Genomic DNA, 27,492 nt, shown 5'->3' with positions numbered 1-27,492 from the left:
CAGTGAAATTTAGATTTTAGAAGTCTCCTCCACCTGTCTGCCGAGGCATGCCTCAGCCTTCTTCCTCCTGTCGGATTGAGCAATGAGCTCTTTCTCCAGTTTTTTTATTTCTTGGGCAGTATTCCATTCCAGCTTGATATGATCGGACAGCTCACCAATACCAACGGCTCTTTCATGGTCTGCCTGGGTTAATTGAGAACCAAAATGCTATAGCTGATTCGTAAGCTCAGTTTTCCGTTTGAGCAGTACAGATAAGTCTGTCTCCTTCTCACCGATCAGCTTAATGAATTCTGGCTTTGTGAGTTGAGGGTTTGCTGGGGTTGGCAGTAATGTGATTTTAGATTTCTTTTGAAAGTTTGCAGTCTGTTTCTTTGTTTTCCGAGAAGCCTTTGCTTTGTTTGTCCATGCAGACTGTGTGTGAGATGAAACAGCATTTGCTACCGAAGACAGAAAAGGCAGAGGTACGTTTTTGTGTGGTTTGCCTTGGTTGTCGGCTTGATCCTGCTGATAATAGACTGGTCCCATGTTGTCAGCTTGATCCAGGTGATAATAGACTGGTCCCATGTTGTCGGCTTGATCCTGGTGATGATAGACTGGTCCCATGTTGTCAGCTTGATCCAGGTGATAATAGACTGGTCCCATGTTGTCGGCTTGATCCTGGTGATGATAGACTGCTCCCTGGTTGTCGGCTTGATCCGGGTGATAATAGACTGGTCCCATGTTGTCGGCTTGATCCAGGTGATAATAGACTGGTCCCGGGTTGTCGGCTTTATCCGGGTGATAATAGACTGGTCCCGGGTTGTCGGCTTGATCCGGGTGATAATAGACTGGTCCCGGGTTGTCGGCTTTATCCTGGTGATAATAGACTGGTCCCATGTTGTCGGCTTGATCCAGGTGATAATAGACTGGTCCCGGGTTGTCGGCTTTATCCGGGTGATAATAGACTGGTCCCGGGTTGTCGGCTTGATCCGGGTGATAATAGACTGGTCCCGGGTTGTCGGCTTTATCCGGGTGATAATAGACTGGTCCCGGGTTGTCGGCTTGATCCGGGTGATAATAGACTGGTCCCGGGTTGTCGGCTTTATCCGGGTGATAATAGACTGGTCCCGGGTTGTCGGCTTGATCCAGGTGATAATAGACTGGTCCCTGGTTGTCGGCTTTATCCTGGTGATGATAGACTGCTCCCTGGTTGTCGGCTTGATCCGGGTGATAATAGACTGGTCCCATGTTGTCGGCTTGATCCGGGTGATAATGGACTGGTCCCGGGTTGTCGGCTTGATCCAGGTGATGATAGACTGCTCCCTGGTTGTCGGCTTGATCCGGGTGATAATAGACTGGTCCCATGTTGTCGGCTTGATCCAGGTGATAATAGACTGGTCCCGGGTTGTCGGCTTTATCCGGGTGATAATAGACTGGTCCCGGGTTGTCGGCTTGATCCTGCTGATAATAGACTGGTCCCGGGTTGTCGGCTTTATCCTGGTGATAATAGACTGCTCCCTGGTTGTCGGCTTGATCCGGGTGATGATAGACTGGTCCCGGGTTGTCGGCTTGATCCGGGTGATAATAGACTGGTCCCTGGTTGTCGGCTTTATCCTGGTGATGATAGACTGGTCCCATGTTGTCGGCTTGATCCGGGTGATAATGGAATGCTCCCTGGTTGTCGGCTTGATCCGGGTGATAATAGACTGGTCCCATGTTGTCGGCTTGATCCGGGTGATAATGGACTGGTCCCGGGTTGTCGGCTTGATCCGGGTGATAATAGACTGCTCCCTGGTTGTCGGCTTGATCCGGGTGATAATAGACTGGTCCCATGTTGTCGGCTTGATCCAGGTGATAATAGACTAATTCCTGGTTGTAGGCTTGATCCGGGTGATAAGAGACTGGTCCCAGGTTGTCGGCTTGATCCTGCTGATAATAGACTGGTCCCGGGTTGTCGGCTTGATCCAGGTGATAAGGGACTGGTCCCAGGTTGTCGGCTTGATCCGGGTGATAATAGACTGGTCCCGGGTTGTCGGCTAGATCCAGGTGATAAGGGACTGGTCCCAGGTTGTCGGCTTGATCCGGGTGATAATAGACTGGTCCCGGGTTGTCTGCTTGATCCAGGTGTTAATAGACTGGTCCCGGGTTGTCGGCTTGATCCAGGTGATAATAGACTGGTCCCGGGTTGTCGGCTTGATCCTGCTGATAATAGACTGGTCCCAGGTTTGCGGCTTGATCCAGGTGATAATAGACTGGTCCCTGGTTGTCGGCTTGATCCGGGTGATAATGGACTGGTCCCAGGTTGTCGGCTTGATCCAGGTGATAATAGACTAATTCCTGGTTGTAGGCTTGATCCGGGTGATAAGAGACTGGTCCCAGGTTGTCGGCTTGATCCTGCTGATAATAGACTGGTCCCGGGTTGTCGGCTTGATCCAGGTGATAAGGGACTGGTCCCAGGTTGTCGGCTTGATCCGGGTGATAATCAGGCGCGGCGCGTCCCATTGGGCAAGTCGGGCAGTTGCCCAGGGCCTCGGCCACCAGGGGGCCTCGTCGTATTTATGATTTTTTTCTTTATTTTTCAAATAAATCACTCCTCATGTCCTCCTTCATTCAATATGAACCCAATAGCAAGACAGGCTTCATCGTACTTTCTTTTCAACTTGGTTTTTGAACACTGTGTCTTGTTTGTCACTGACCGGCTGCTTAACAGGAACGAGCTCTGATCTCACTCTGTGTCTCTGAGCGAATGTGAGAGGGCGGGGCCCCGGGGCCTGTGTGTGTGTGTGATGACTGGGGACACAGACGCACACACTCGCCCGCACAACACTGTACAGCAGACCTGGGCATTGTACGGCCCCCGGGCCGCATCCGGCCCTTTGGCTGTCTGTGACCGGCCCGCGTGAGGTCAACGGAATATTAGGAATCACATGTAAATAAGTGAAATTCATGCAGAGAATATAACAATATTTCTTTTATTTTGAAGGTGCCTTTTTTTAACATTTACCTGACGTACATACTGAATGCCGCGAGCGGATGATGTGTTGGCGAACGGAGTTAAGAAGAGATGTGAGTTAGCTGTTAAAGTCCGCAAAAGTGTCAGCCCACGTTAAGAGAAGAAAGATAGAGTTTTTAACGAGACATGGACTGCTAAGTATTTATTTACTGAAGTCAATGGGAAAGCTGTGTGCTTAGTTTGTGGAGAAAAGATCGCTGTTTTTAAGGATTACAATTTGAACCGCCATTACGAGACAAAGCACGGAGAGACTTTTACGGACGAAACGTAACGAGAAGGATCGAGGACATCGGTCATGGAAAACCTGGAAAAGTCATGGAATTGTTAAATGTTTATTTTCCAGTCCTGGAAAAGTGCTTGAAAAAAATCCCAAAAGTTTTGGAGAAGTCATGGAGATTTGTTATATTCATATTTTCATGTCGTTCATTTACGCTGAGTTTTAATTAATTCAAATGCTTTTAAAAGAAATACGCTCAAAATATAAGTAGGCATACTATCTCATACTAATGGAAATGTTCGGTGGGGAAGCAGGTGAGATAATGCACTACGCCAGGGAAGTGTAGATTTAACCATGCTTGGCTACAAATGGAAAAGTACATGCCATGTGTCACAACAGACGTCAATCAAACTATTGTCTCACTCATTTGTGTAATTCAAGGTTTACTGTATGCTTTGAAATTCTCATTGTTATCTTAAATACTAAATTTAGTCTCTTTTGCATGTATACACTGAGATCTCACAAAATGTTTGGTCATGGAAAGTTGGTTTAAAGTTATTGAAAGTCATGGAAAAGTCATGGAAATCCATGGGTTAAAAATGTGTATGAACCCTGTGTATTATACATCAGGAGGTGTTGTGTAAGTCAGTGCTCAAAATGAATCATTACTGATGTTGTAACTAAATTAGTTAACTTTATCAGGGCAGGAGCTGAATCACAGACAGTTTGTTGCACTTTTGGAGGAGCATGAGACTGAACATGGGGACATAGGCTCCCACACAGCTGTCAGATGGCTCAATCTGGACAAAGTGCTTAAAACAGTATGGGACCTGAGAGCAGAGATTCAAGAGTTTTGTGAAAAGAAAGGCAAGGACAGCCCAGAGCTCTCAGATGCAGACTGGATGGAAGATGAGGTAAATAGAGAGTTTAATTCTGCGTGGACAGATTAATTTGCTTTCACTGCCAACGATGCAACGATGCAGGTGTATGACAATTCACCATACATTGTCATACACCTGTATGCTTGATATGTGGCGAGGAATTAGCAAACAATAAGAGATGTCATGTTGAAAGACATTTCCAGAGCGAGCACACAGCATCTGCTGAAAAGTACCAAGCTGGAGATGAGCAAAAAAAGCAGAGTTCTGTGTTTCATTTAATTCAAAGTAGGCCTACACATGTATTATGTTCTCCTCTTCATAAGAGTTTGGTGTTTTCCTTTTTTGTAACAGGTTAAAATACCAGTTAAACAGTTTTTTTTATTGTCGTTCTATAATTTAATAAATGCAACAAACTATAGTTTTTATATATATTGTATAACTATATATATAACTTTATAACCTGTGTTATCAAATATTTGTTTGGCTCCAGGCAGATTTAATTTGGGGGAAGAGGGGGCAAAATGGCTCTTTCGATAGTAAAGGTTGACTACCCCTGGGTTAGTATGACACAAACACTAACTCACTCACTCACATGTCTCCCTTTCTCACACACACTCACACAGACAAGTCTCCATTTCACACACACTTATTTAATCACTCTCTCTCCTTCTTTCTCTTTCTCTCTCTCTCTCACACACATACACACGCACATAGTCAAAATAGATTAAATAAATTTGTTTTAGGGGGGGGGGGCCTCAAAATTGTTCTTTGCCCAGGGCCTCCAATTAGCCAGAACCGCCCCTGGTGATAATAGACTGGTCCCGGGTTGTCGGCTAGATCCAGGTGATAAGGGACTGGTCCCAGGTTGTCGGCTTGATCCGGGTGATAATAGACTGGTCCCGGGTTGTCGGCTTGATCCAGGTGATAAGGGACTGGTCCCAGGTTGTCGGCTTGATCCGGGTGATAATAGACTGGTCCCAGGTTGTCTGCTTGATCCAGGTGATAATAGACTGGTCCCGGGTTGTCGGCTTGATCCAGGTGATAATAGACTGGTCCCGGGTTGTCGGCTTGATCAGGGTGATAATAGACTGGTCCCGGGTTGTCGGCTTGATCCAGGTGATAATAGACTGGTCCCGGGTTGTCGGCTTGATCCAGGTGATAATAGACTGGTCCCGGGTTGTCGGCTTGATCCAGGTGATAATAGACTGATTCCTGGTTGTAGGCTTGATCCGGGTGATAAGAGACTGGTCCCAGGTTGTCGGCTTGATCCTGCTGATAATAGACTGGTCCCGGGTTGTCGGCTTGATCCAGGTGATAAGGGACTGGTCCCAGGTTGTCGGCTTGATCCGGGTGATAATAGACTGGTCCCGGGTTGTCGGCTAGATCCAGGTGATAAGGGACATGACTCCATGTGTGGGAGCTGAACTTGTATCATCAGTACAAACTGACATCAAAGTATCCTATAAATGTCGATGGGTCAATGTGAGTGTGACAGGAACATACAGATGTTAATAATCTGTCTTTAACCACATCTGGTGCTGTGGAGAGACAGATATGAACATGGCCAGGAAGCTGTGGAGGACAAATGGAGTTTAAGTCACATATGATGGCTGACACAGACAGACAGACAGACAGACAGACAGACAGACAGACAGACAGACAGATCACAAACAGACAGATAGAGATAATGTCAGGGATCATAGAAGCCTGTGTTGCAAGAGACGGATATAAAAGATTAAAAGCCAACTATCAGTGAAACAAGACATTTTACTTGAGAGTTTAACAAACATTAAGGAACCAGATGAAATTATGTTACAAAGAATCAGAATAGCTGCTCTTCATCTCTTCATGCCATGGACAGAGAGTTTCATTTAGCTAAATAAATGAGCAAAGAATATTTTTTAAATCTCCTTTGCCGGCCCCTTGTACCCTAAATAGGCACAGGTTGTTGTCTGTGCTGCCTCAAACACCAGAAGGCTAATTACAATAAGTTATATTTGCAGCTCTCTAAAATAGTTTAATGAAAATCTGAACTCTACAACTAAAGGTAATCAAGCTACAATTCAGACTGTGTTAGTTTAAGTTGGGTATAAACTCACAACTGAGTAGATTTAGTCAAGTTCATTCACAGAACCAGCAGAGGGGGGCATCACACTTAGCTCCTACTCACTGAAGCTCCATGAGGCCTCTCAATTAATCAGGAGCATTTGTATATTAACCTGTCCTGTTCAAATATGAAATACATTAGTTCGCTCACAGGACCATGATCCTGTAATATCCTGCTTTTCTTTATCATTCACATCCAATACAAGGCCACTGCCCTAGGAAACTCCAGCTGTATGAAAGCAACTGATTTTTCCCCACAAGGAAGTAGCAATATCACGTTATCAAATCTGACCTTGTAGCTATAAGCAAATAATATAAGACTCAGTGGCTATATGCTAATCAAATAAAATAGTCTCAGTATCTATATAAGCTAATGATATAAAATAGAGCTTAAATAAAAGCTTTAAAAATTGAGCTAATAACATAAAAAAGACTAATGTGCAATATGAGGTAATATTGTAAAATGGACTGTGCAGCCATATGATCTAATTATTTAAAGGAACTTAGGTCCTGTATAATCCTACAATATCAAACTAACTCAGATGCTGTATACGCTTAAAAAAAGGAGAGTTAATATTCTGAACATCTATTTTCACTGCTCAGGTAAAAAAAATTGCATTAGGATTAAGTGCATTAAGTGATTGCTTGTGTTTTTGTTGAAAACAGTTACCTCCTACCTCTACATAAAGTAACCAATCAGCGCTTGGTGTGATTTACCTGAGAAGGCTCGGGCCTCATCAGAGAACTCAGTTTAAGTTCAGTCTTAATAATTATAAAACTTATAAAGATCAAAGATGCTCTACACTAGTCTTAGTGTCAGTGTGGCCCAAGATGGTAATTTCCATCCTCCACACAGATCCTTCCCGTCACAGGTACACTCACCTGAGGAAACTTCAAATAACCTCCACCCACTTCAGGCAGTGGCCAATCAGCAGTAAGGCTGTCAAAGCAGTGACACCCAGGTAACCACTTCCCTCTTAAAGTTACTTCAGTCTAGCAGAACCTGCTGAGGTGGTAAAGGAAGAATCTAGCACACAGTCCCAGTAAACGTGTCATATACAGGCTGCAGCTCGACATGGCCAGGAGAGCAGCGCGACAGAGAGGCCAGCTGCCCACCTGTTACTATGAGGGTTACCTGGAGAAGAGGTCGTTCAAAGACAAGGTAACTCCTCAGGCAGCAGAGACATGTTATTGTCGACTGCAGGAGAGTCAGTACAGGCTGTCTTTGAATGTAGCATGCAACAGCTGAATGGATTGGGAAGAGACACTTCAATTATTTCACTTGACTTTGAGTCTATTTTCTGTATTTGTCCTTTTTTGTAAAAAAATATTTCATGTAAGTTTGTATGGCTTAATGCCAATAACAAAGTGTTCTTCCAACAATCTTTAAAACTATTTTCATCGTCGAATAATTGATAAAGTGACGGATGATGCAGCGATGAACATAATACAAAAATTATGAATCACTTTTTAGAAAAAGGTCAACCAAAGTTTGTAAGTTGATCCTGAATAGTATAAACTAAGGTTTTTGTCAAAGATAGTGTGGTTTAATGACGGCAAGGTCTGCATCCAGCATGTGTTATTCTTTCCATTATCTAATTGGTCTATATTTCTTGATTAAACGTTGACAGTTGCAAACGGAAGTGCATGATGATATGTGAAACAGGACAACTGTTGTTGCGATGCTAGCTCGACTCTCTGCTCTCTTTGTCACTTCACTTCTGTTCGTGTGTGTGTGTGTTTGGCAGATCCGTGAAAGCTTGGTATCTCAACAATGTCCAGTAGAGTTGCCTGGGATGTACACAAAACTTCTGTCAAGCTTTTTATATGTCAGAGCCGTTGCTCACCTGTTAGACAGATATATTGATCTATGGTGTGTGTGTGTGTTTGAAGGCATCGATATCCTAGATGGTCGACTCCATTATCGGAGCAGTTTTACTAATTTATTCACTGGCTTGTTCTCAATTTCAACATTACAGTAGTTTAGTGTAATGGCATTTTTTATAGATTACTAACCACTGAACCAGTGCAGTGGTCCACACCATGAACAGTTGTTGGTAAATGGCGGTGAAGTGTTGTTAACCTGGGTGGAGCAGCCTGTCATTACATAGTTCCTTGTAAGTTTGGTGGACTTTGACTTCCTCAGATTGTGAGGAACATTTCCTCATCTGCGACAGGTCTGACTGCTTTTCAGCCCTCCGTACCATGAGGATTTGTGCAGGCTTGAACCTGACAGTAAAGTAAAGAAACAAACTGTTATGACAGGCTTTGCAAATAGTAAATCCCCTGGGTTGTTCTGCCAAGTCATCGCTGATAAGAAACTGTACACTCTCAGATGAAAGCACATGAAATTACAGGGGGGGAGGATTTATCCGGGACACTTTGGGTGTATAAGGAAGGGCAGCGCAGTTACATCAGGGGATTTGTTTGAGACTAAATTGGGACCATCCTCTGCGCTAACTAAATACTGGACTGGAATGTTGTTGCATTACTTGTACCACACTGCATTTGCATTGGCAGCGTTTTGCCCTGAGACAAACAATGGTGATCTTAGATCATGTTTCATGCAAATTTCACACTAACGCTCTCATAATTTATCCAGTGGCACGTTTATAATTACCTGCAGGTTGAACTACTTCAGCACTATTTATATCCAACACTGATTTCTAATATGGTGACAAACTCTTGACTCATCAAGTCAAATCCAGGAACAGATTAACTCTCCTATTAATTTGCCTTGTTCTGTTTAGCTTCTTTGACATGTACCTCTATGTTTGTATTTCATCCTGTTTCCATAGACCTATCCATAATTATGTGGGCCGATGCTGATTCTGTTAACAAACATCTTTCCAATAAAGATTAATCTGCACATACATATACTGTATATATATATTTAATACATATTTGGCAATTATTTCTAAGATGTACTTATCAAACTGTTATGACAAAGAGGTGTTATTATTGCTTGATATTTGACAGTTTAACCATACACTTTATTATAAATAGCTGTATATAAATAGTTAACACAAATACAATCAAATATATAGCCATGAATCTAGAAAATAATATTTTAAATGTTAACATAAATGCAAATCTTTTCATGATGGCTTATTCTGTAAAATATAAGCTTTCATATCGGCACATACCTCCAAACACAAACACAGATACCGATATGTTTTTCAAAGGCCCATATCATTTTCATCAGCTGACCAATGTGGGGTTCTATATTTTTCTGTGTCTGATGGGCTGTATTTTCATTCAGTATGTTTCTATGTGTGTTTGTGCAGACGTCCAGGAATCTGTGGACCTGCCTGTGTGGAAACATGCTTTACTTCTTCAATGACATGAGAAACCCTGATGTGAGTCATTTGGGTTAATCAATGAAAAACAGTATTTAAGGTTTTTCACCAGAGAATTCTATATTGAGCCAACACCTGTGGCTTTGTGTGTGTGTTTCATCAGTACATAGATAAACTGGATCTCACGGGACTGATCTCAGTCACGAACGACAGCAGCCAGGATCGTAACCTGGACGCAGCCAGACTCACCGTCAGGTTTCCAGATGGAAATATCAAATTCACCGTGAGGGAACATTAAGAAAATATGCTGGTCAGCACTTTTGTTGTAATTCCTGTTTATTTACAGTTTGTTACTGTCTCTACAGGCTCCTAATACAGAGGCCCGTGAGTTGTGGAAGGGCTATATCCTCTCTGTGTCTGAGGTCTGTGATGCACAACATTTAATAAACATTTTATCTTCTCAAAAATGTTTAAATGGCAGAAGTTTGAGTTGGATGAGAAACTTGGAGACACTTGAGATAGTGGTATTGTTTGTATCACAACACTATTAAGAGAAAAACTGTGTGTTTCCCTGCAGCTGTCAGTGCCCTCCTCCCTCAACCTGCTACCAGGTCAGCTCCACATGCTGCAGGAAGCAGTGGAGAATGAGAGGGAGAGATTAAAATGTGTCGCTCCACCTCAAGACACCTCCAATGACTACGTCAACGCTCAAGTTGAATTACCACTGTGAGTACCAATCAGACTCCATAGTATTGACACAAGTGGTGATTTTCTAATATAATGGCCATATTATAGAGCTGATACCAGGATACAAACATGACTAAATTAATATCTGAAGAGAGAATTTAGAAATAGAAAAGGTCTTTATGGGTCTGACATTATTCCAATATGCCTCTCTTAAATTATGTAAATTGTATTACTACAAAATATGTAAAGGGTACATATCAAGTTAAAACTCCCGAAAAACTAAATGTAAGCATACTGGTAAAAACATTAATAATTGCCTTGAACAATTTTTTGCATTCTCATGAAAATGTTAGATTTTATTTTCTGTAATTTTAACAAATATTCAATTAATCAATACATTTCTTTAATTACCGTAATCATGGAATGCAGATTCAACCTTAATGGTGAAAACACACGTTCAAAGGTAACAGTCCTAGGGGCGCGTACAGTTCCCCACATTCATGAGTTTTAATCTGCTGATAAATAAAATGATAGCTTTATAAATGAAGATGTTGTTCCCTTTGCGTATAAGTAATGTGAAAAGTAGAGATGTCTGACTTCAAATTGGACCGAGCTTTGTCAATAGAGGGTCCTTATGTGTCAAATGTGCCGTCAGCATGTTAATCTTCACGTGTGAATTTTAGATTTGTAAATGCTCTTTATGGATTCAGTTTTAATTCATGTTTTATCATCAAAATAAATCTACACACTGAGAGTACACCTCAGTCTTTATGACCTTAGATCTCAGACAAAATGGATGTAGGTTTTCATTCACACTCACTTCACAGACGTCCAATCTGTGAGTTCTTGTGCACCACGTTTTGTTGATCCCAGTTTTCTCTGTCTCGTGGCTGCAGTTGTTACCACAGAGTGTCTCGTCTGGAGGCCGAGCTGCTGCTCGAGAAGGAGTGCAAGAGAGGAAACCTGCTCATGAGGCCTGGGAGCGACGGAAACTCCTTCGCTATCACCACCAGACAGGACCATGCCGGGTACACACACACACACAGTTTGTAAAGTTTCTCAATTTGGTTGGTTTCCTTTGTTTCTGACTGACTTGTTCTCTCTCTCTCTCCATCAGGGCTATATTCAGTCACTACCGTGTGAGTTCTAAACATGAAGCAGGCTTTTCTATTGATGTGGACATTCCTGTAAGTGTTTCTGTGTGTGTGTGTGTGTGTGTGTGTGTGTGTGTGTGTGTGTGTGCGTGTGCGTGTGTGTGTGTCCTCCTTCCTTCTTGCCACTAATTACACATTACTAGTGAAAATTTTTCAATAGTGATGAAGTTGGCATGATTGTGAACACATGATTTCCAGCTGTTTTCATTGTTGTTGCATGTGCTGAGCGTTACTGAGAACAAGCTTTCCCCCGTGCAGGTTCACTGTGACACACTTCGAGATGTGATCGACTACTTGGTGGAATCAACTGACCGAGCTCTGGTTCCGCTCATCATCGAGGAGCAGTATGAGAAAAACATCTGTACGTACAACTACAAACGTTTACATTCACGTAACTTTACAATCCTCATTCCGATCTGCGCAATTCAATGACTAATGTGCAATCCTGTTATACTATATCGATCTTTCTGTATATATAATTTCAATTCCATTTATATCTTTATATTTCCTTTTGTTTATATTGAACTTAATTATTACTTTTAAAGATCTCTTTTTTTGACTGTCCTCTTTGGCCCTGCAACACAGCACATTTCCTTATTTCCTCAATATATAAAGGATTATCTTATCTTATCTTATCTTACCTTATCTTATCTTATTTTATCTTATCTTATCTCCATTCACCAAAGACTTATGTAAGTTTTTTATTTTTTTTACAGTTTTTATTCGGTCTGACAGGGAAAATGGAGAAAAAAGTGTTCAGCAGGCTTTTTCTATCCGCAAGTTGCCAAGGTTGCCGCCAAAACCAGGTATTGTGTCAATTTTAAAATAATAAAATGAATAATACCTAGTAATACACACTAATATGTTAAAAAAACCTAAGCAACACACTCAGCCACTCAACTGTTTGTCAGAACTATTTTCTGTGGTTCAGGTATTCAGATGAGGAAATTTGATCTGAGAGAAGGTTCGTCTTGGAACCTTTCCAAGTCACAGCGACACAAAATAGAACTTTTAATTAGTTTGTAAAAATAGAAACCAACAACAAGAGAGTTGCATAATCTTCTGTTTTACATCCTAAACCCACTGCATATACAGTGCCTTGCATAAGTATTCACCCCCTTTGGACTTTTCTACATTTTGTCATGGTATAACCACAGATTAAAATTTATTTCATCGTGAGTTTATGTAATGGACCAACACAAAATAGTGCATCATTTGGAAGTGGGGGGAAATATTACATGGATTTCACAATTATTTACAAATAAAAATCTGAAAAGTGTTGAGTGCATATGTATTCACCCCCTTTACTGTGAAACCCCTAACAAAGATCTGGTGTGACCAATTGCATTCACAAGTCACATTTGCAAGTCACATAATTAGTAAATAGGGTCCACCTGTCTGCAATTTAATCTCAGTATAAATACACCTGTTCTGTGACGGACTCAGAGTTTGTTGGAGATCATTACTGAACAAACAGCATCATGAAGACCAAGGAGCTCACCAAACAGGTCAGGGATAAAGTTGTGGAGAAATATGAAGCAGGGTTAGGTTATAAAAAAATATCCAGAGCTTTGAACATCTCTCTGAGCACCATAAAATCCATCATAAGAAAATGGAAAGAATATGGCACAACCGCAAACCTACCAAGAGGAGGCCGTCCACCCAAACTGAAGAGTCGGACAAGGAGAAAATGAATCAGAGAAGCAACCAGGAGGCCCATGGTTACTCTGGAGGAGTTGCAGAGATCCACAGCTGAGGTGGGAGAATCTGTCCACAGGACAACTATTAGTCGTCTACTCCACAAATCTGGCCTTTATGGAAGAGTGGCAAGAAGAAAGCCATTGTTGAAAGGGATCCATAAAAAATCCCGTTTGGAGTTTGCCAGAAGCCATGTGGGAGACACAGCAAACATGTGGAAGAAGGTGCTCTGGTCAGATGAGACCAAAATTGAACTTTTTGGCCTCAATGCAAAACGCTATGTGTGGCGAAAACCCAACACTGCCCATCACCCTGAGCACACCATCCCAACAGTGAAACATGGTGGTGGTAGCATCATGCTGTGGGGATGCTTCTCTTCAGCAGGTACAGGGAAACTGGTCAGAATAGAGGGAAAGATGGATGGAGCCAAATACAGGGAAATCCTTGAAGAAAATCTGATGCAGTCTGCAAAAGACTTGAGACTGGGGCGGAGGTTCATCTTCCAGCAGGACAATGACCCTAAACATACAGCCAGAGCTACAAAGGAATGGTTTGGATTAAAGAATGTTAATGTCTTAAAATGGCCCAGTCAAAGCCCAGACCTCAATCCAATAGAGAATCTATGGCAAGACTTGAAGATTGCGGTTCACAGACGGTCTCCATCCAATCTGACTGAGCTTCATCTTTTTTGCCAAGAAGAATGGACAAACCTTTCCATCTCTAGATGTGCAAAGCTGGTAGAGACATACCCCAAAAGACTTGCAGCTGTAATTGCAGCGAAAGGGGGTTCTACCAAGTATTGACACAGGGGGGTGAATACTTATGCACCCAACAGATGTCAACTTTTTTGTTCTCATTATTGTTTGTGTCACAATAAAATTTATTTTGCACCTCCAAAGTACTATGCATGTTTTGTTGATCAAACGGGAAAAAGTTTATTTAAGTCTATTTGAATTCCAGTTAGTAACAGTACATAATGGGAAAAAGTCCAAGGGGGGTGAATACTTATGCAAGGCACTGTACCTCTACCACAGGGGCTGTACCTCTAGTGGTTGATTAATTCACTTTATGGTTGTACTTAAAATAAATATTCAACTGAATCAAAGCGTTATCACGTAGAGGTACAATCGCGTTGCTTGTCCACACACTCACACAATCACTCATGAAACGCAGGAACAAATTCCTCTAAAGAGGTTTTGTTCCGCTGTGGACTTTATTTGAGCAAACAATAAGAATGAGATGCCTGTTTGAGACATCTCACCACACGTCGTGCAGTGGTTGAGGTTGAGGCAACATGGTGGATCAACAGACACACAGATATTTCCATCCCCAGGAGCCACAGCACATGCATAACTAAAGTACTTCATGTTAACCTGTATTTTACTGAATATACTGTTCTGTTAATGCTCAATTTCAAAAAACACCTACAACCAGTGCACTAGTTGTTTACCTTATTATGTTTGATATCAATCCTATAATAAGTAATTAATTATAAATAAATGTTTTGTTTTGCAGTTGCTTTAAAAGTACCAGCTCCTGAACGAGCACCGTCGCCAGTTGAGTGTGAGTTTAACTCTGCCAGTCATCTTCTGGATTTTTCTGTCTTGCAAACATAAACTGGTATGACTCCATTTTTTCCATGGCTGTGGCTAACGCACGTCTCTGTTCAAACAGTGGAGGTGAAGAAGGATCGACATGTCGCTCTGCAAGGTATGTCCCTTCTTCTTATCGCTCTATTTCACAACACTCCTTTTATCTGCTGCATGACTGTATTCGATGCTTAGTGTTGGGTTTGTTTTTGTTTCCCATAGAGCTGAAGAAACGTTCCCTCTTCAAACCTCCAGTTCCTGCTCCTCGCAAATTGAACCCGAGTACGTCAACCTCCTCCGTCGCCTCCTCCACAAGAGACCTGAGGAGGAAAAGCCACACAGACCCTCTAGGACAGAGTGAGTCCACTTGAGGACATTTACAATTTGAATTCATATTTAGCCTGAACACACGCCAGCAGCAGCACGAGCAGAGTGTAATTTTTTGCCCATGTCTGTGTGTGTGTTGAAAATAACAATGCACGGAAGGATTTTCACCAAACTTATTGGGAAATAAACAATCTAAAGCTAATGTTGATCAGAAAATAATTCCACAACACATCATGTTATACAACTGACATCATGAAGAAAACACAATGAAGTAAGAAAATGATGTCATGCATTGTTAAAAAATGTATTTGTATTGTGGGTATTTCTGCATCTTATCGACTAAAGCTTGTATGGATTGAAATATTATTCATGACAGTAAGGGAATGACATCATCATGACCTCACTATGAAGTCAGAAAATGATACATGCTAGTATTTAAAAGCTTTTGCAACAAGTAAGATTAGAAACAGGATTTACATCTTATTTAGAAGAACCAATCATAATTCACTTAATTTACCTCAGGATGACATCATTATGAAATGGAATTATTACAATATAAAAAGTTTGCATTGTCTGATTGGGGTAAATTCAGCAGGCAAGCAGCATATGTATGCCCTCTCTAACGTTTTTTCCTTTTTTGTTGAGTGTGAGGTAAATTGTGAATTGCGAATATGAGCTTTAAAAATAAAATGTTTTTGATTTGATTTACTATTCAAGCTCATCGTCTGATGTGCTCTGTTTTCTCTCGCAGCGATATCAGAGCTGAAACTCAAGTTTGAGCAGAGGGCAAAGTGTTTGGAGTGAAAGTTCCTGGTGGGAGTCTCTGGAAGCCTCCACTCACATGAAAAAGGAGCCACCTCCCGGTCTGTCCCGGCACGATGAACTGACACGGGGGAACAGAGACGACTGGAATTTGCACATGAATGACTTCTTCCTCCTCTGCTCCGTGGTACTGCTCCTCTTCCTCCTCCTACTTCTCGCTGGCTGCCTGTCAGTAGTGAGGCCTCCCTGAAGATTAACACTTTATTGATTCACCGTTCTCTAACACGCATTAGCAAATTAATGGACTGTAAAGAGGGATGTACCTGTCACATTATCTTCACCATATTTTCCTAATCAGTGTTGTTTTTTGGTTCATTTTGTAAATGTCATTACCATGTACACTTTTATAGTTTTTTAAACAACTACGGACAGGATGTTCTGTCTCGTAGGCTCGTCACGTTTCTATGTAAATACATGTTTAGTGTTTCTCTCAAAATGACTCTCTTTATAGGAGTAGAGACAGATTCCCAGAGATGAGCTGCTGATTTCTTGCCTTATTTAAGTGAATAGTTTATCAGTGAAGTCAGCTCATTTTGTAGCTTTGATTGCTTTCATCACATCAAACCGGACAGTTGAACAAGTGACTTTAAAATGTGTGAGGCAGAAGTTGGAAATAAGGCTGTTTTCAATCTCCTGTAGCTGCTCTACTTTCTCGTTGCACCTCTTCTTTAAAGTTTACTTTCCTCTTTTAAAAAAATGAAGTCTGTGAGCAAAGTGATCTCACTCCTTTATTACCTCAATGGCTGATACATTATAGTGGAAAAATTGAAACTATTTACAATAAACTGTGACTTTTTGTCCACACGTGAAATAAAGGTAACATAAATCTCAGCTGGATGCTTCTTAAAACATTGCAGGCTACAGTTATTCAGGAGATGCATTCGGGGGACCAAAGGGCAAGAGGGCAAAGTGAAACTTTTCCCATGTGTTGTATGACATGGACTCTACTCAGAGTGCACATGTAAGGATCAGTAACATCAGTAAAAAATTTCAAGAGGCCACCACTTTCCCTTCTAGCCCAGGTGGATCCCAAACCATGCTAATCCTCACACCACAGTATGTTAGCTGTAGCTACTGGAAAGCTATTTGTTATTCTGGGACGACAGACACACCAGCGACTCATTAGCTGGATCTCTCTGCAGATTAAGTGGTGTTATTAGGTATAGACACATACATACTATACATACAAGCATTAGGGTGCAAGCCAGGTGATTACAATGAATACAGTACAGTCATTTCCAAATTCCTGAAGCCCTGTCTGACGGCTGATGCCACTTCAAGACGTTAGAATGAGGAAAACTCCCTCTGTCAGACGAAGCTCAACACCGACTCATTTGAACCTGAGCAGAAGGCTGAAGGATCCAGTTTCTTATACGCAGTGTGGGTCCTGACTACAAAATGAAATGCAGTAAATACTTATAAGTCTTCATGCCATGGCAAGAATTCAACTACAACAACCCTATTAAGTGTGTGGTTCATTTCTCAAGATCCATTAGTTGCTGGAAAAGTAGAATAAATCCTGATTGAGTGATGAACTACATTCTACTTAGCAGCTCTGTCTAACAGCAGCTTGTTATTTGGATTACATAGATTGGATGATGAATAGAGGCAGATTCAGTAGATGATATTTACCACTAAGTTACATAGGATATACTGACACTGACACAATACATTGTTTTAAACTGAAATATGGAGACCAGATCTTGCAGTGAAATATTAGCATGATGATGCGGATTAGATTACCTGATCTGGCCAATCAGTTTGGAAATGACAAAGAAGGCACAGGGAGAGAGCGGACAGGACAGGGCTGGACCCTGCACCTGCAGCTAGCTGCATGACAGTACAACTGATAGTTTTGGTGATGGAAAGAAAGACAGAAAGGAAGGAAGGAAGGAAGGAAGGGCAGCGGCCAGCGCTAAATCTTTGCTCTAGCAGCAGTGGGACAGTGCTAATTGAATGTGTAAAGAGTGACAAACTAGTACGACTACACCTAATGTGTCCCAAGCAACCACAACAGCCAGAGTCACAAATATGAAGGATTATATCACTGAGGGCCCAGATGACTAACTCGTTCCCAAAAACATTTATGTTGTCATGCGCGGACATGAGAAACAGGCTAAACCATCGCACCCCAGTGATGTAACTCTTCCATGATATGGCTTTGACAGGCGTCATGGCAGGGATGATGATGATCTGCAGCAGGTGACAGCGATGAGATCGAGGTGGTGTAGCATCGAGCTGCCGACTGGATGGGCCTAGGTGAGGCTGGCGTTGGAGCTGCTGGTGCCACTGTTCCTCCTCTGACCGCTTTGCACCATGCTGGGAACCTGCAGGCCCGTCACCACTGAGAAACTGCCATTCCACACCTGCAGGGGGCAGCAAAGTGACAGCCAGATTGATAACACAGAGGTCACAGGATGATGGTTTGAGAGCACAGAGGCTTCTAATGAAACATTTCTCACCATGAAAGCCGGTATAACTGGCTGTGTGAACTTGGTTTTGAAGGTGTGCATCAGCTGCTTAGTTTTGGCATTGTAGAAAGACAGAGCACCTGGAGAGAGCGAAGAAGGCAAATCACACTCATGTACTTCAATAAAAATGGACAGCAATGAAAATTCTTTTGATTGTTGATTGTCAATTATTTCTACAAATATTCAATTTACTGTTTATTTTACTTTATTGAATGTTTCTATAAACGGGCCTGGAGTGATGTCTTAAAATTAAAGGCCCTACAAGTAGATTTTCACTGGTTATGAAACTACAACAGCAATGAAACAATCAGGGAGAAAATCGGCCGATGATAAATGTTCTGTCTGCAGGGATGAACTATCTTAATAATAAAGCACAGACAAATAAATCATTTGCCCTGCAGTATTTATAAGTGGCTTTTTAACGCAGAGTTAAAGTGAATAACTGTAATCTGTATTTTCTTTGTTCAGCATCAGTGACAAACTGAAATGTCTGCTCTGGAGAGAGAATCACTAAAACCCCACAGGTCAATAGACCAGTAATGATTCTGTCTATGATCAATCACCAACTATGTGAATTGTATTATCTTACCTTCTTCGTAGTTGACATAGACTCCTATCTTGCTTGGGATCGGACAGTCCAGTGTTCGAGCCTTGTTGTTGTGCTTGGCTGTGAGGCTCTGCTGCAGCCAGTTGTTCAGATGGATGCACCAGGAGGCGTTGCTTTTCCCCAACTGGTCAAATCGACCGAGGGTCCGCAGGGCCACCCCGACAGCAAAGGCCTTGCTCTCCTTGTCAAACCGCACTTCCCAGTACTGTTGGCCGGCATCGATCATGGTGTCAGCTGTAATGAGGCATAAGCCCAGATAATACAGGTCAGGAATTACATTATCAATATTAAGTAGATTAAGAGTTGTGCTTATGAACATCGAGCACTGAAAAAAAATAAGATCTTACCCAGCACTGTGTAGGACTCTGCCGTGAACCGGTCTCTGCCTGGACGGGCAGTCGGTGCTCTTTTGGGAGACATGAGTGCTGACCTGATTATAGACGAGACATCAGGGTAGAGACTCAGATTCATTCATAATGACATCATTGACATGGTTTAAGGACCTTGCAGTCATCATCAATACAAACCTGGCTGGAGAATGCATAGGGGAGTTGGTTCGGTTCTTCTCTTTGCGGATGTCCTGGATCTTTCCTCCGCCGCTGTCCCACTCCACACTCAAGTCCTCAATCTTTAGGTTCTGATGAGCCGAACCAGAGTCCAGTTTGAAGGTGAAGGCTGGAAACCGAGCAGTAAGCAAACTTTTTATTAACTTATAAAATGAATAAAACTCTTAAATGCTCGTGACTTGCTGTGAATGAACCTGCTGTGTATGCCTTGTATTCTCACCATGAGTTTCTAGAGTAACTGGCTCAGAGAACTCTCCTGCCACGGCCTTGTTACAAGCTCTCACTCTGAACGTCATGTACCGGGTGTCAAAGCGCAGACCTGAGAATAATGAGAAACAAAACTTATAAATCAGCTTCATCAGGGTTGAAACAACAAATGCCAAAGGTCTCTTCACAGCCTTGCTTGTACCCGTCAGTGTGTGCTCCAACTCTCGTATCCCCTCCACCACCATCCAGGGGTAGTCCTCCTTGATGCGTGGTGGACCCTCGTGGTTTGTACGTCGATGTTCCAGTATGTAGTGGTCTATCTTAGTGTCAGGCTCCTGTAAGGTCCATGCTACAGTCACTGTGTTGTCACACACCTGGCACTCTGACACCTGGATCTCTGGAGTGGCAGGAACTGAATGTGGAAGAGAAGAAACACCATTTCTGTTTTGAGGGACATCCAAAATCAGTTTCTGTGAACACAACCCCGCTCATGCTAAACATTTTCAACACTTGACGACAGTAACACATTCTGTGCAAAATACATATATTACAAAGAAGATGTATCTATTATTAACTTTTTTCAACAGGAAATTACATTACATAAATATGTACAATAAAGCAGCTCCATTTTTTTTAAATATCTGTCCACTTTGGGGAAGAAAAATTAAAGAACAAACTGGTAGGGATCCAGGTCAGTATATTTTCACCGTGCATGTAGCTACGTATACCATGTTAGCGGATAATTGTCTATACAATAGTATTGTCTCGACAAGAGTCCTTTTGTGGCCAGTGCCAGTGGACAAATGTAGGTTTAATTGTAACTCTTCCTTTCATTTGGTCTCTATTGTGCCCCTAGTGGCATTGGTGAGTTATTAAGGTTTGGGGATATAACTATAACTGTTTTAATATTTGTGGCCACAAGATATTAATCTGTTCTTTACTGACAACACTGGGTCCTATGTCTCTCTAAACTAGTGAGCAAATGTTTCAATCACCTGGTACTGTCAGTGAATAGATTTTGTCATCTAGTGGCCACAGAGAAATGATCCCCCTATCAACTTGTGACCACTCAATAATAGTTATTCCACTAATGTCCCCTGTGGGGCACCGTAGGGCTTTAACAGCTTCTGAAAGAAAAGATCAGGCTCGTCAAGCTTGAACTTTCCTCATCAGCTCATCGTCGTCTGGTGCTGGAGAGGAAGTGTCGAGTGGTTTTATCTGAGCTTTTCAGCTGCTCGCAACGAGCTCGACTCCTCAGTAAATAGGTGAGCTGTAAAAACCACTACAGCTCTCGAATGAGGTTAACAAGTGTCATAGACCTGCCAACCAATCTCTGTGGTTTCATCGCCCTAGGCGAAGCCTTTCATGTTACTTGTAATTTGACTCATCAGTATATACAATACTGATAAGTGGAAAATCTGAAAGATGGTCTCACAGATATTTTCTATTCTGACAGCGAATGTAACATGAAAGTAAAACAAAACACAGACTGTGAATAATCAAGGTGATAAGAGGTTAAAACCTGTGTATAATACCACTGATAAACAGTTTTTATCCATAAGATAATTTTATCTGAATTTATTGACTCCTCTTTTTAACTTTCAAATATCACATATAGCCCGGCTACAACAGTAAAAGTAAAGTATTTCCAGTAAAAGTACTGTAAAGTGGCCAGATTGTCTTGTTTATGGATTATATAACTGGATTATTAATGATAAAATAACATGTATTCTGACAGTATTTAAGGTAAAAGAAATTAATTCAGAATTGAGTATCATCAGTTGACCATCATCAATCACAGGTTAAAATGACTTGAGAAGGAAAGTTAAGCAAGAATTATCTTCGTATAGAAATCCTAATTACTGCCTAGTATTTGCAGCAGTTAAACGTAATAATGTAATGAATCGAAAAAGAAGTAAATCCTTTTGAAATGTTTTAGCTTAAAGTATTAAGTAGCATGAAATGGAAACGCACAAGTAAAGAACAAGAACAATACTGATGGTAATCGACTTAGGCCGTTTTCAGACATGAACTCTGTAAATTTTCCAGAAAATTGAGTTTGCCTTTAACATATGATGAACGCAACCGGAAATTGTCTGGGTCAGACAACAGGAAAATGTGAGGCAATTAAGGGGTGGCGTGTGGGTAGAGCCTGCAGGATGAGACATTCATTCTACTGCAGAAACCATGTGTTTTTGTTTACAGCACATCGACCAGGTGTTGGCCCATATCACCAAAAGCTCTCGGATCTCACTAGTGTCTTCAACATGTAAACGTCAACAACACAGTGAATTTATATTCAGATTGTGTATTACTTTTCATCAAAACCATGCCCCAGCACTCAAATGTTTGCACTTAAAATGTATCTGCTTCTGCTCAAATTGTGTTCTTGAATTCAGTCTGCTCTCAGATTTCTCCAACCCTCTCAAAATTCCCCAACCAATAGAATGCCAGGTGAGGTGTTGACCACTGGTCAACCATTGCAATGAATGATACGATCCCTGCCTCGTTGCGGGCGTGTTCGCTTCACTTCAGAGCGTCAAGTGCAGGCGGGTACTCTTTAACCGGGTTCATCCACTCCCGCCCTCCACGTCTTTATTATATGGACTACCCCTTGCTTTCTCTATTACTTTTGGAATAAAAAGACAGTTATTGTATATACCGCAATATACAGCTAGGGGAAGTCCATGGATATAAGCCGTGGAGGTCGGGAGTGGAGCCTATCATTCAATTAATTGGTTGACTAGTGGTCAACACCAAACCTTGCATTCTATTGGTTGTGGAATTTTGACAGGGTTGTTCCATAAAAAAAACCAAGAGCAGAGGAGAAATCTGAGAGCAGACGATTCAGGAGCGCACAGAGAGCAGCCCAAGTGCGGAGAAGGCCTGAAGCTGGAGCGCAGGTAATCAGTGCGAGCAACAAAATAACAATATAAGCGCAGTTTGAGCAGGAGCTATTTTAAATGCAAACAGGGGCTATTTGAGTGCAAGGGCAGGGTTTTGATGAAAAGCAATACACAATCTTTACATGAATTCAACAAGTCATGCGCTCAAACTGAAAGACCACACTCTTGAATAAAGAGAGATGTCTTTTTTCACATGGGCTCACTGGGACATTCTCCAGACATTTTACTCGGGCCTTGGAGGAAAAGTTCCGGAAACTGTCCAGATTTCGGACTTTGAGTTCTCACGTGCAGCCCCTTAAGATTTCAGTGCATGTCTAAAGGAGCAGCTTTATTTACATCATGCTGTCTACAAAAGATTCTATCAGTGTTTCTTTTTTGTAAACGTGGATCTGACCTGGGAGAAACTTGAGACCCTGCAACATCTCCCTCTCCTGGCTGAAATCCACCATCAGATGACTCATGTTGTCACTGGCCTTAGCCTTCAGGGAGAGGCGAAAGGCCGGAGCCATCGTCACACTGCAGACAAAGAGACGCACAGAAAGAGATAAACACACCGGGTGGAGACAAGCACGGTGCATTATTCAACTAAATCAGAGATGGAAAAACTAACACACAGACAGGTGATTCTAGTACAGTTCACTAAGAAAAGGCCACTAACTACACATCTGTTACTACAACTGACTTCATCATCCTGGGCAACACCTGCGCCCTGGTCACACTGGGTGCATGTGCAGCGCATGCTGTGTTGCTTATCTACTGCGTCTCACGCACATCTGTTGTTCACACACAGAGCGTGTCTGCAGCTGCTACGTGAGGTTTTAGGTATGACTACTGTATCTCCTCAAATAAAGTGTGTCATGTACTAAACTAAATGTCAAGACTCTACGGTATGAAGCTGTGCATCTCCAGTCCTGCCAACATTCACAATAAAGCCACTTTAAAACAAATGAATGCCGTAGTCAATACAAAACCTTATGTGTGGTTTACATTTTTACTTTGAAACAGGTACATGAAGAGATGCAAATATTTATGTTTCAGACGTATTCGATATTAAGACATCGAAACTGGGGTGAAAGATCATTTCCATACAATTCAATTTTGCTGTGAATCGCGTGTGGAGACGTGGAGAAAATGGGCGCGACCCCGACTCTCTAGAAGAGCAGCGCGAATCAGACAGTCTGGTGGCCGCTCTTACTCAATAACATGGTTGCAAAAATGAAACGCTGCACACGCACTGCTCAGGTATCCACTGTGGCCGGGAGTTAGGAAGCAGGACTAGAGAGGGAGCATATATCAGGGAGAGGCTGACAGCGGATGGTACAGACTTTAGAGGACAGTGGGAAACAGAGACAAAAGAAAGCTTTTCCATGGTGCTTATTGTCTACAGAGTGGGTGTGGTGGCTACACGTTTGAACGCATGCATGCTAGAGGATGAGATAGCTCATTGGTTACAGGAGGCTATGACAAAATGGAAGCAAGGGATGTCTGAGTACTATACCTATCCTTAATGTCTTTGGCCGCCTGGAGAGGAGGAGCAGAGGGAAAAATGAAAGAGAGAGAAGAGATACGGAGCAAAGACAAAACTGAGTTGTCACCCATCACGTTTCATTTAACACAAAATGTGCAGGTGTTAAGATAACATAACACCACAAGAAGCACGGATTCAATCATATATATGGACACTGAAGTTCATGGTCAATCATTAAAACATTCAGAGAGCAGGGGAGCAGTGCAGCAGCACCACAGCAGCAGAGCAGTCGCTCAGTTACCTGAGTGAAACCGTCCGTCTCCGATGAGCACAGCGTCTGATTGGCCAGCTCCAGCAGCTCCTCCGAACTCTCCAGGGCTTTGGAGCAGGCACTCAGCTGACTCTGGGCAAAATATCACGTCACACAGTCAAACATCTGCAAACTCACAGCCTTTTCTCTGCAGTATAATGGGACTATTATGTTCCCTGCACAGGCTTTGGTGTTTGCGGCATCATTTGAGAGTCATGGCTTTGTCCTGAGACTGCAGGCTGTCGGATCCTTGCACCAGAGATCAAGACACAACTGTGAGAATATTTCAACATGACAATAATATAAAACAGCTAATTTCACGGAAGCTGACTTGAAATGACTGTTTTATGTTCAAGTAAACTGACAAAGATCTGCCCTTTAGTGATAAAGTTCTGAAATCAACAATTCCAGACATGACATGAACCTTCTTTAATTCCTTGTGTTCTTAAACTATTTTATAAATAAATGTATTTATTTTTGGTATTATGTCCTCTGCCTTGATTCTCTTCTGTTTCAAAAAGATATAAATTATTTCTAATATTCTTTATTATGATTATTATTATAAGTAATTTAAATGTTTATTTTTTTATAATGCGGAGTTCTGATATTTTGACAGTTCTATCCTGCCATGTCAATTTTGAATAAAAAATCCTTTACATTATGTTTATTTTGAATAAGAACCCACAGGTACATATCCATTTTCTTATTAAAATTTGTTTTAAATTTTAAGTTTTTTTAATTTATTAGTCGAGTGGAAAATAACCCTTGAAATGCTATGTTATATCTCAAACTCCATGCAGAGCACAGAGTGTAGACAAATGCTGAGCAGGGATTAGCTCCATGTTGGTTTTATCATAGCGTGCTAGTATTTGTAAAAAAAAAATCTTAAGAGTGATGGAAGTAGAGTTAAACAAAAGCTGACATAATTAAAGACTCGAAAAAAATATTCAAGACCTAGTTCTTGTTTTAACATATTTAAGATTTCTCAAAGCCTAGATTATTGAGCTTGGACTTTTTTAAGACCCTACAAAAAACCCTGGTAGTTTTGAATTGTGTTTTGTTTGATTCTAGACTAATGTTCCTCCACAACAGCCTGATTTTCCGTTCGTGCTTTGAAACCACATTTTTGGTTTTCAGTTACACACAAAACACATGATTCATTTGATGATCACAATATGGTCAGATACGTATGATATGAGACAAGTATAAATGAATACATCGCGGCTTGAGTAAATTCCAAATGTCTTTCAGGTTGTTCTAAATAACTGCATCTTACAAACATTCACACTTATTCTAAAAACAGATAGAGTGGTAAATACCTGTAGTTCGTAGGTGCGGCTGGCTCTCTCCTGTTTGATGCGTGTCAGCATGGTTTCCTTCATCTCGTCCAGGGCTGAGTGGAGGGCGGTGAACTCTGACTGCATGTCGTCCTGCACCCGGTTGGAGTTTGCCTGGTGTCACAAGACATAAATTAAGCAAACATGGGAAGTAGCCTGTTCACCTGAAAAGCTGGATGAACACATGGACAGAGGACAGCTGCCAAACTGTGAATTAAAGGGATCAAGGTTTTCTGTGACTTTGTACCTCCAAGTTGTCGAGGTTCTGTTTGAGAGTGCAGATGAAGTTTGAAATCTCCTCGTTCTTCATGGCCAGTGTGTGGGTGATCTTAAACAGGGATTCCTGAAAAGACGACACAAAGATCACATTTGCACATTTGATATTTTGTCCGAATCAAATCCTTTCAGATCCTCAAAGTCAAAGCGTGCACAGTCAAATATTCTCCTGCAGGATGGCTGCAGGTTTCTCTTTCACACTGAACCAGATGAGCTGAGGTGCTGCCGATCATCAAGGACACAAGCTGCTTTGGGCTCTGAGCTCCTTTAGACACAGGATCGAATGAGTGTTCTTCAGATGGGGTCAGCGGGACTAGCTTCTGAGCACAGGGAGGACACTTCACGGGCGGAAGGATGTGCATTCATAATTCAATAATGCGGCTCCACTGAACCGAACAGCCCACTGCAAGGGGACTAGATGGATTATGAGCCGAACTACACCTCTGATATGTTACATCACTGATTAGATCCACTCTCACGCTGCTCAGTCACAGTAAAACCTAATTTACACTGAAGAACTGTGTAATGTGTATTGATGCAAGAGGACCTGCACCGAGGCCCCCGGTCCGGTCCTGTCCGGTCCGCCGCCGCCGCTGCTCCGAAACACCGGTAACAAAGTCGTCGAAGGCGCGGAAATGATAAACCTTCACCCGCACAGTCTAATCAATGAGAACGACACGGCTGTGAAACACGAGCTGCTCCCTCGTCCACAAACTCTCCGGGTTTCTGCAGCGTCTCCCCCCCGCTTCCTTTGTAACACTACGCCCTGAAACGGGCTGCTTCTCCCCCCATCACAGACACCTGTTCCTTGGGCTCCCGCTCACCTTCTGGTCGCCCATCTCGCCGCCCCGATGCTCCGGCGCCGCTGGAGCCGCAAACGCCGCCGCTGCTCCTGCTCCGTGCCCTGGTTCTCTCGGTTTATTCGCGCGGCGGAGCTGGTGCTGATGCTGCCGGGGAGAGACGCATCTCTCGGACGGACACCAACCACCAACGCCTCTGGGCCGTAGTGTGTTGAGCGCATGCGGCAGAGGAGCATTCTGGGTAATGGTGTTTGTGTGGCGGAGCAATGCTGCTTTCAGGTACTGTCGGAGAGATCGTCTGAGCGTCATTGTTCATTTATCAATGAAAGGATCAGTGTGTAGAGTTTAGCGACATCTAGTTGTGAAGTTGCATGTCGCAGATGAATACCCCTCACCTCACCCTCCCCCTCCAGACATGGAAGAGAACCTCTAGCCCTCAGTTGCTATAAAACTCAAAAGTTGTTTAGTTTGTCCAGACTGGGCTACTGTAAGTTGGCCTCCATAGACCTGCTGCTGATATATATATATATATAAATATTTACATATAAAGGGCACATTCTAGTTGTACAATTTAAATGAAACACACACACTTTCTTCCAATAGTTATTTCAACTAAATATTACACTCTGGACCTTTAAAGGAAAAACATTTTCAAAATTAAGTTATTCAATAAGTTAAGTGAAACAAGCAGAACGGGTTAATGACGAATACAAACTGGGAGAAAATAAAATGCAATATATTTAAACAGAGAAGAGCTTTCATTTTTTCAGCT

At 42.1% G+C, this 27,492-nt stretch overlaps 2 protein-coding genes across 2 annotated transcripts; one reads left to right on the top strand and one right to left on the bottom strand.

The window, feature by feature from the left end:
• The first annotated feature begins 7,166 nt into the window (after positions 1–7,166).
• Positions 7,167–16,603, top strand: LOC128448439 (signal-transducing adaptor protein 1). Its single transcript, XM_053431090.1, has 13 exons — positions 7,167–7,358; positions 9,484–9,555; positions 9,659–9,778; positions 9,861–9,917; positions 10,073–10,221; positions 11,079–11,210; positions 11,300–11,369; positions 11,595–11,697; positions 12,053–12,142; positions 14,550–14,597; positions 14,709–14,744; positions 14,846–14,980; positions 15,702–16,603. Exons 1-13 carry the CDS (start codon positions 7,272–7,274, stop codon positions 15,752–15,754), a joined length of 1,152 nt encoding a protein of 383 aa, XP_053287065.1. The 5' UTR covers positions 7,167–7,271; the 3' UTR covers positions 15,755–16,603.
• Positions 16,488–26,805, bottom strand: fsd1 (fibronectin type III and SPRY domain containing 1). The gene is made up of 13 exons (XM_053431091.1): positions 26,745–26,805; positions 25,892–25,987; positions 25,627–25,758; positions 24,299–24,400; positions 24,028–24,050; positions 22,924–23,045; positions 19,826–20,035; positions 19,637–19,735; positions 19,378–19,525; positions 19,198–19,280; positions 18,833–19,084; positions 18,235–18,323; positions 16,488–18,138 (listed from the first exon to the last, which is right to left on the bottom strand). The coding sequence occupies exons 1-13, from the start codon at positions 26,757–26,759 to the stop codon at positions 18,028–18,030; spliced, it is 1,482 nt and encodes a 493-aa protein (XP_053287066.1). The 5' UTR covers positions 26,760–26,805; the 3' UTR covers positions 16,488–18,027.
• Between the last annotated feature and the right edge of the window lie 687 nt (positions 26,806–27,492).

The sequence above is a fragment of the Pleuronectes platessa genome, chromosome 9 (assembly GCF_947347685.1).
Source record: "Pleuronectes platessa chromosome 9, fPlePla1.1, whole genome shotgun sequence".
Taxonomy (NCBI): Eukaryota; Metazoa; Chordata; class Actinopteri; order Pleuronectiformes; family Pleuronectidae; genus Pleuronectes; species Pleuronectes platessa.
Note: the sequence above shows the minus strand (reverse complement) of the source record. Positions and strands in the feature narration are given on the sequence as shown.

Coding starts and splice junctions, on each gene's coding strand:
- LOC128448439 (XM_053431090.1), top strand. CDS start 7,272: ATGGCCAGGAGAGCAGCGCGACAGAGAGGCCAGCTGCCCACCTGTTAC. Junction 7,359..9,483: donor AGAGGTCGTTCAAAGACAAG/GTAACTCCTCAG, acceptor GTGTTTGTGCAG/ACGTCCAGGAATCTGTGGAC. Junction 11,370..11,594: donor CTATTGATGTGGACATTCCT/GTAAGTGTTTCT, acceptor TCCCCCGTGCAG/GTTCACTGTGACACACTTCG.
- fsd1 (XM_053431091.1), bottom strand. Junction 23,046..24,027: donor GCCAAAGACATTAAGGATAG/GTATAGTACTCA, acceptor CTTTGTCTGCAG/TGTGACGATGGCTCCGGCCT. Junction 18,324..18,832: donor CTATGTCAACTACGAAGAAG/GTAAGATAATAC, acceptor CGCTCTCTCCAG/GTGCTCTGTCTTTCTACAAT.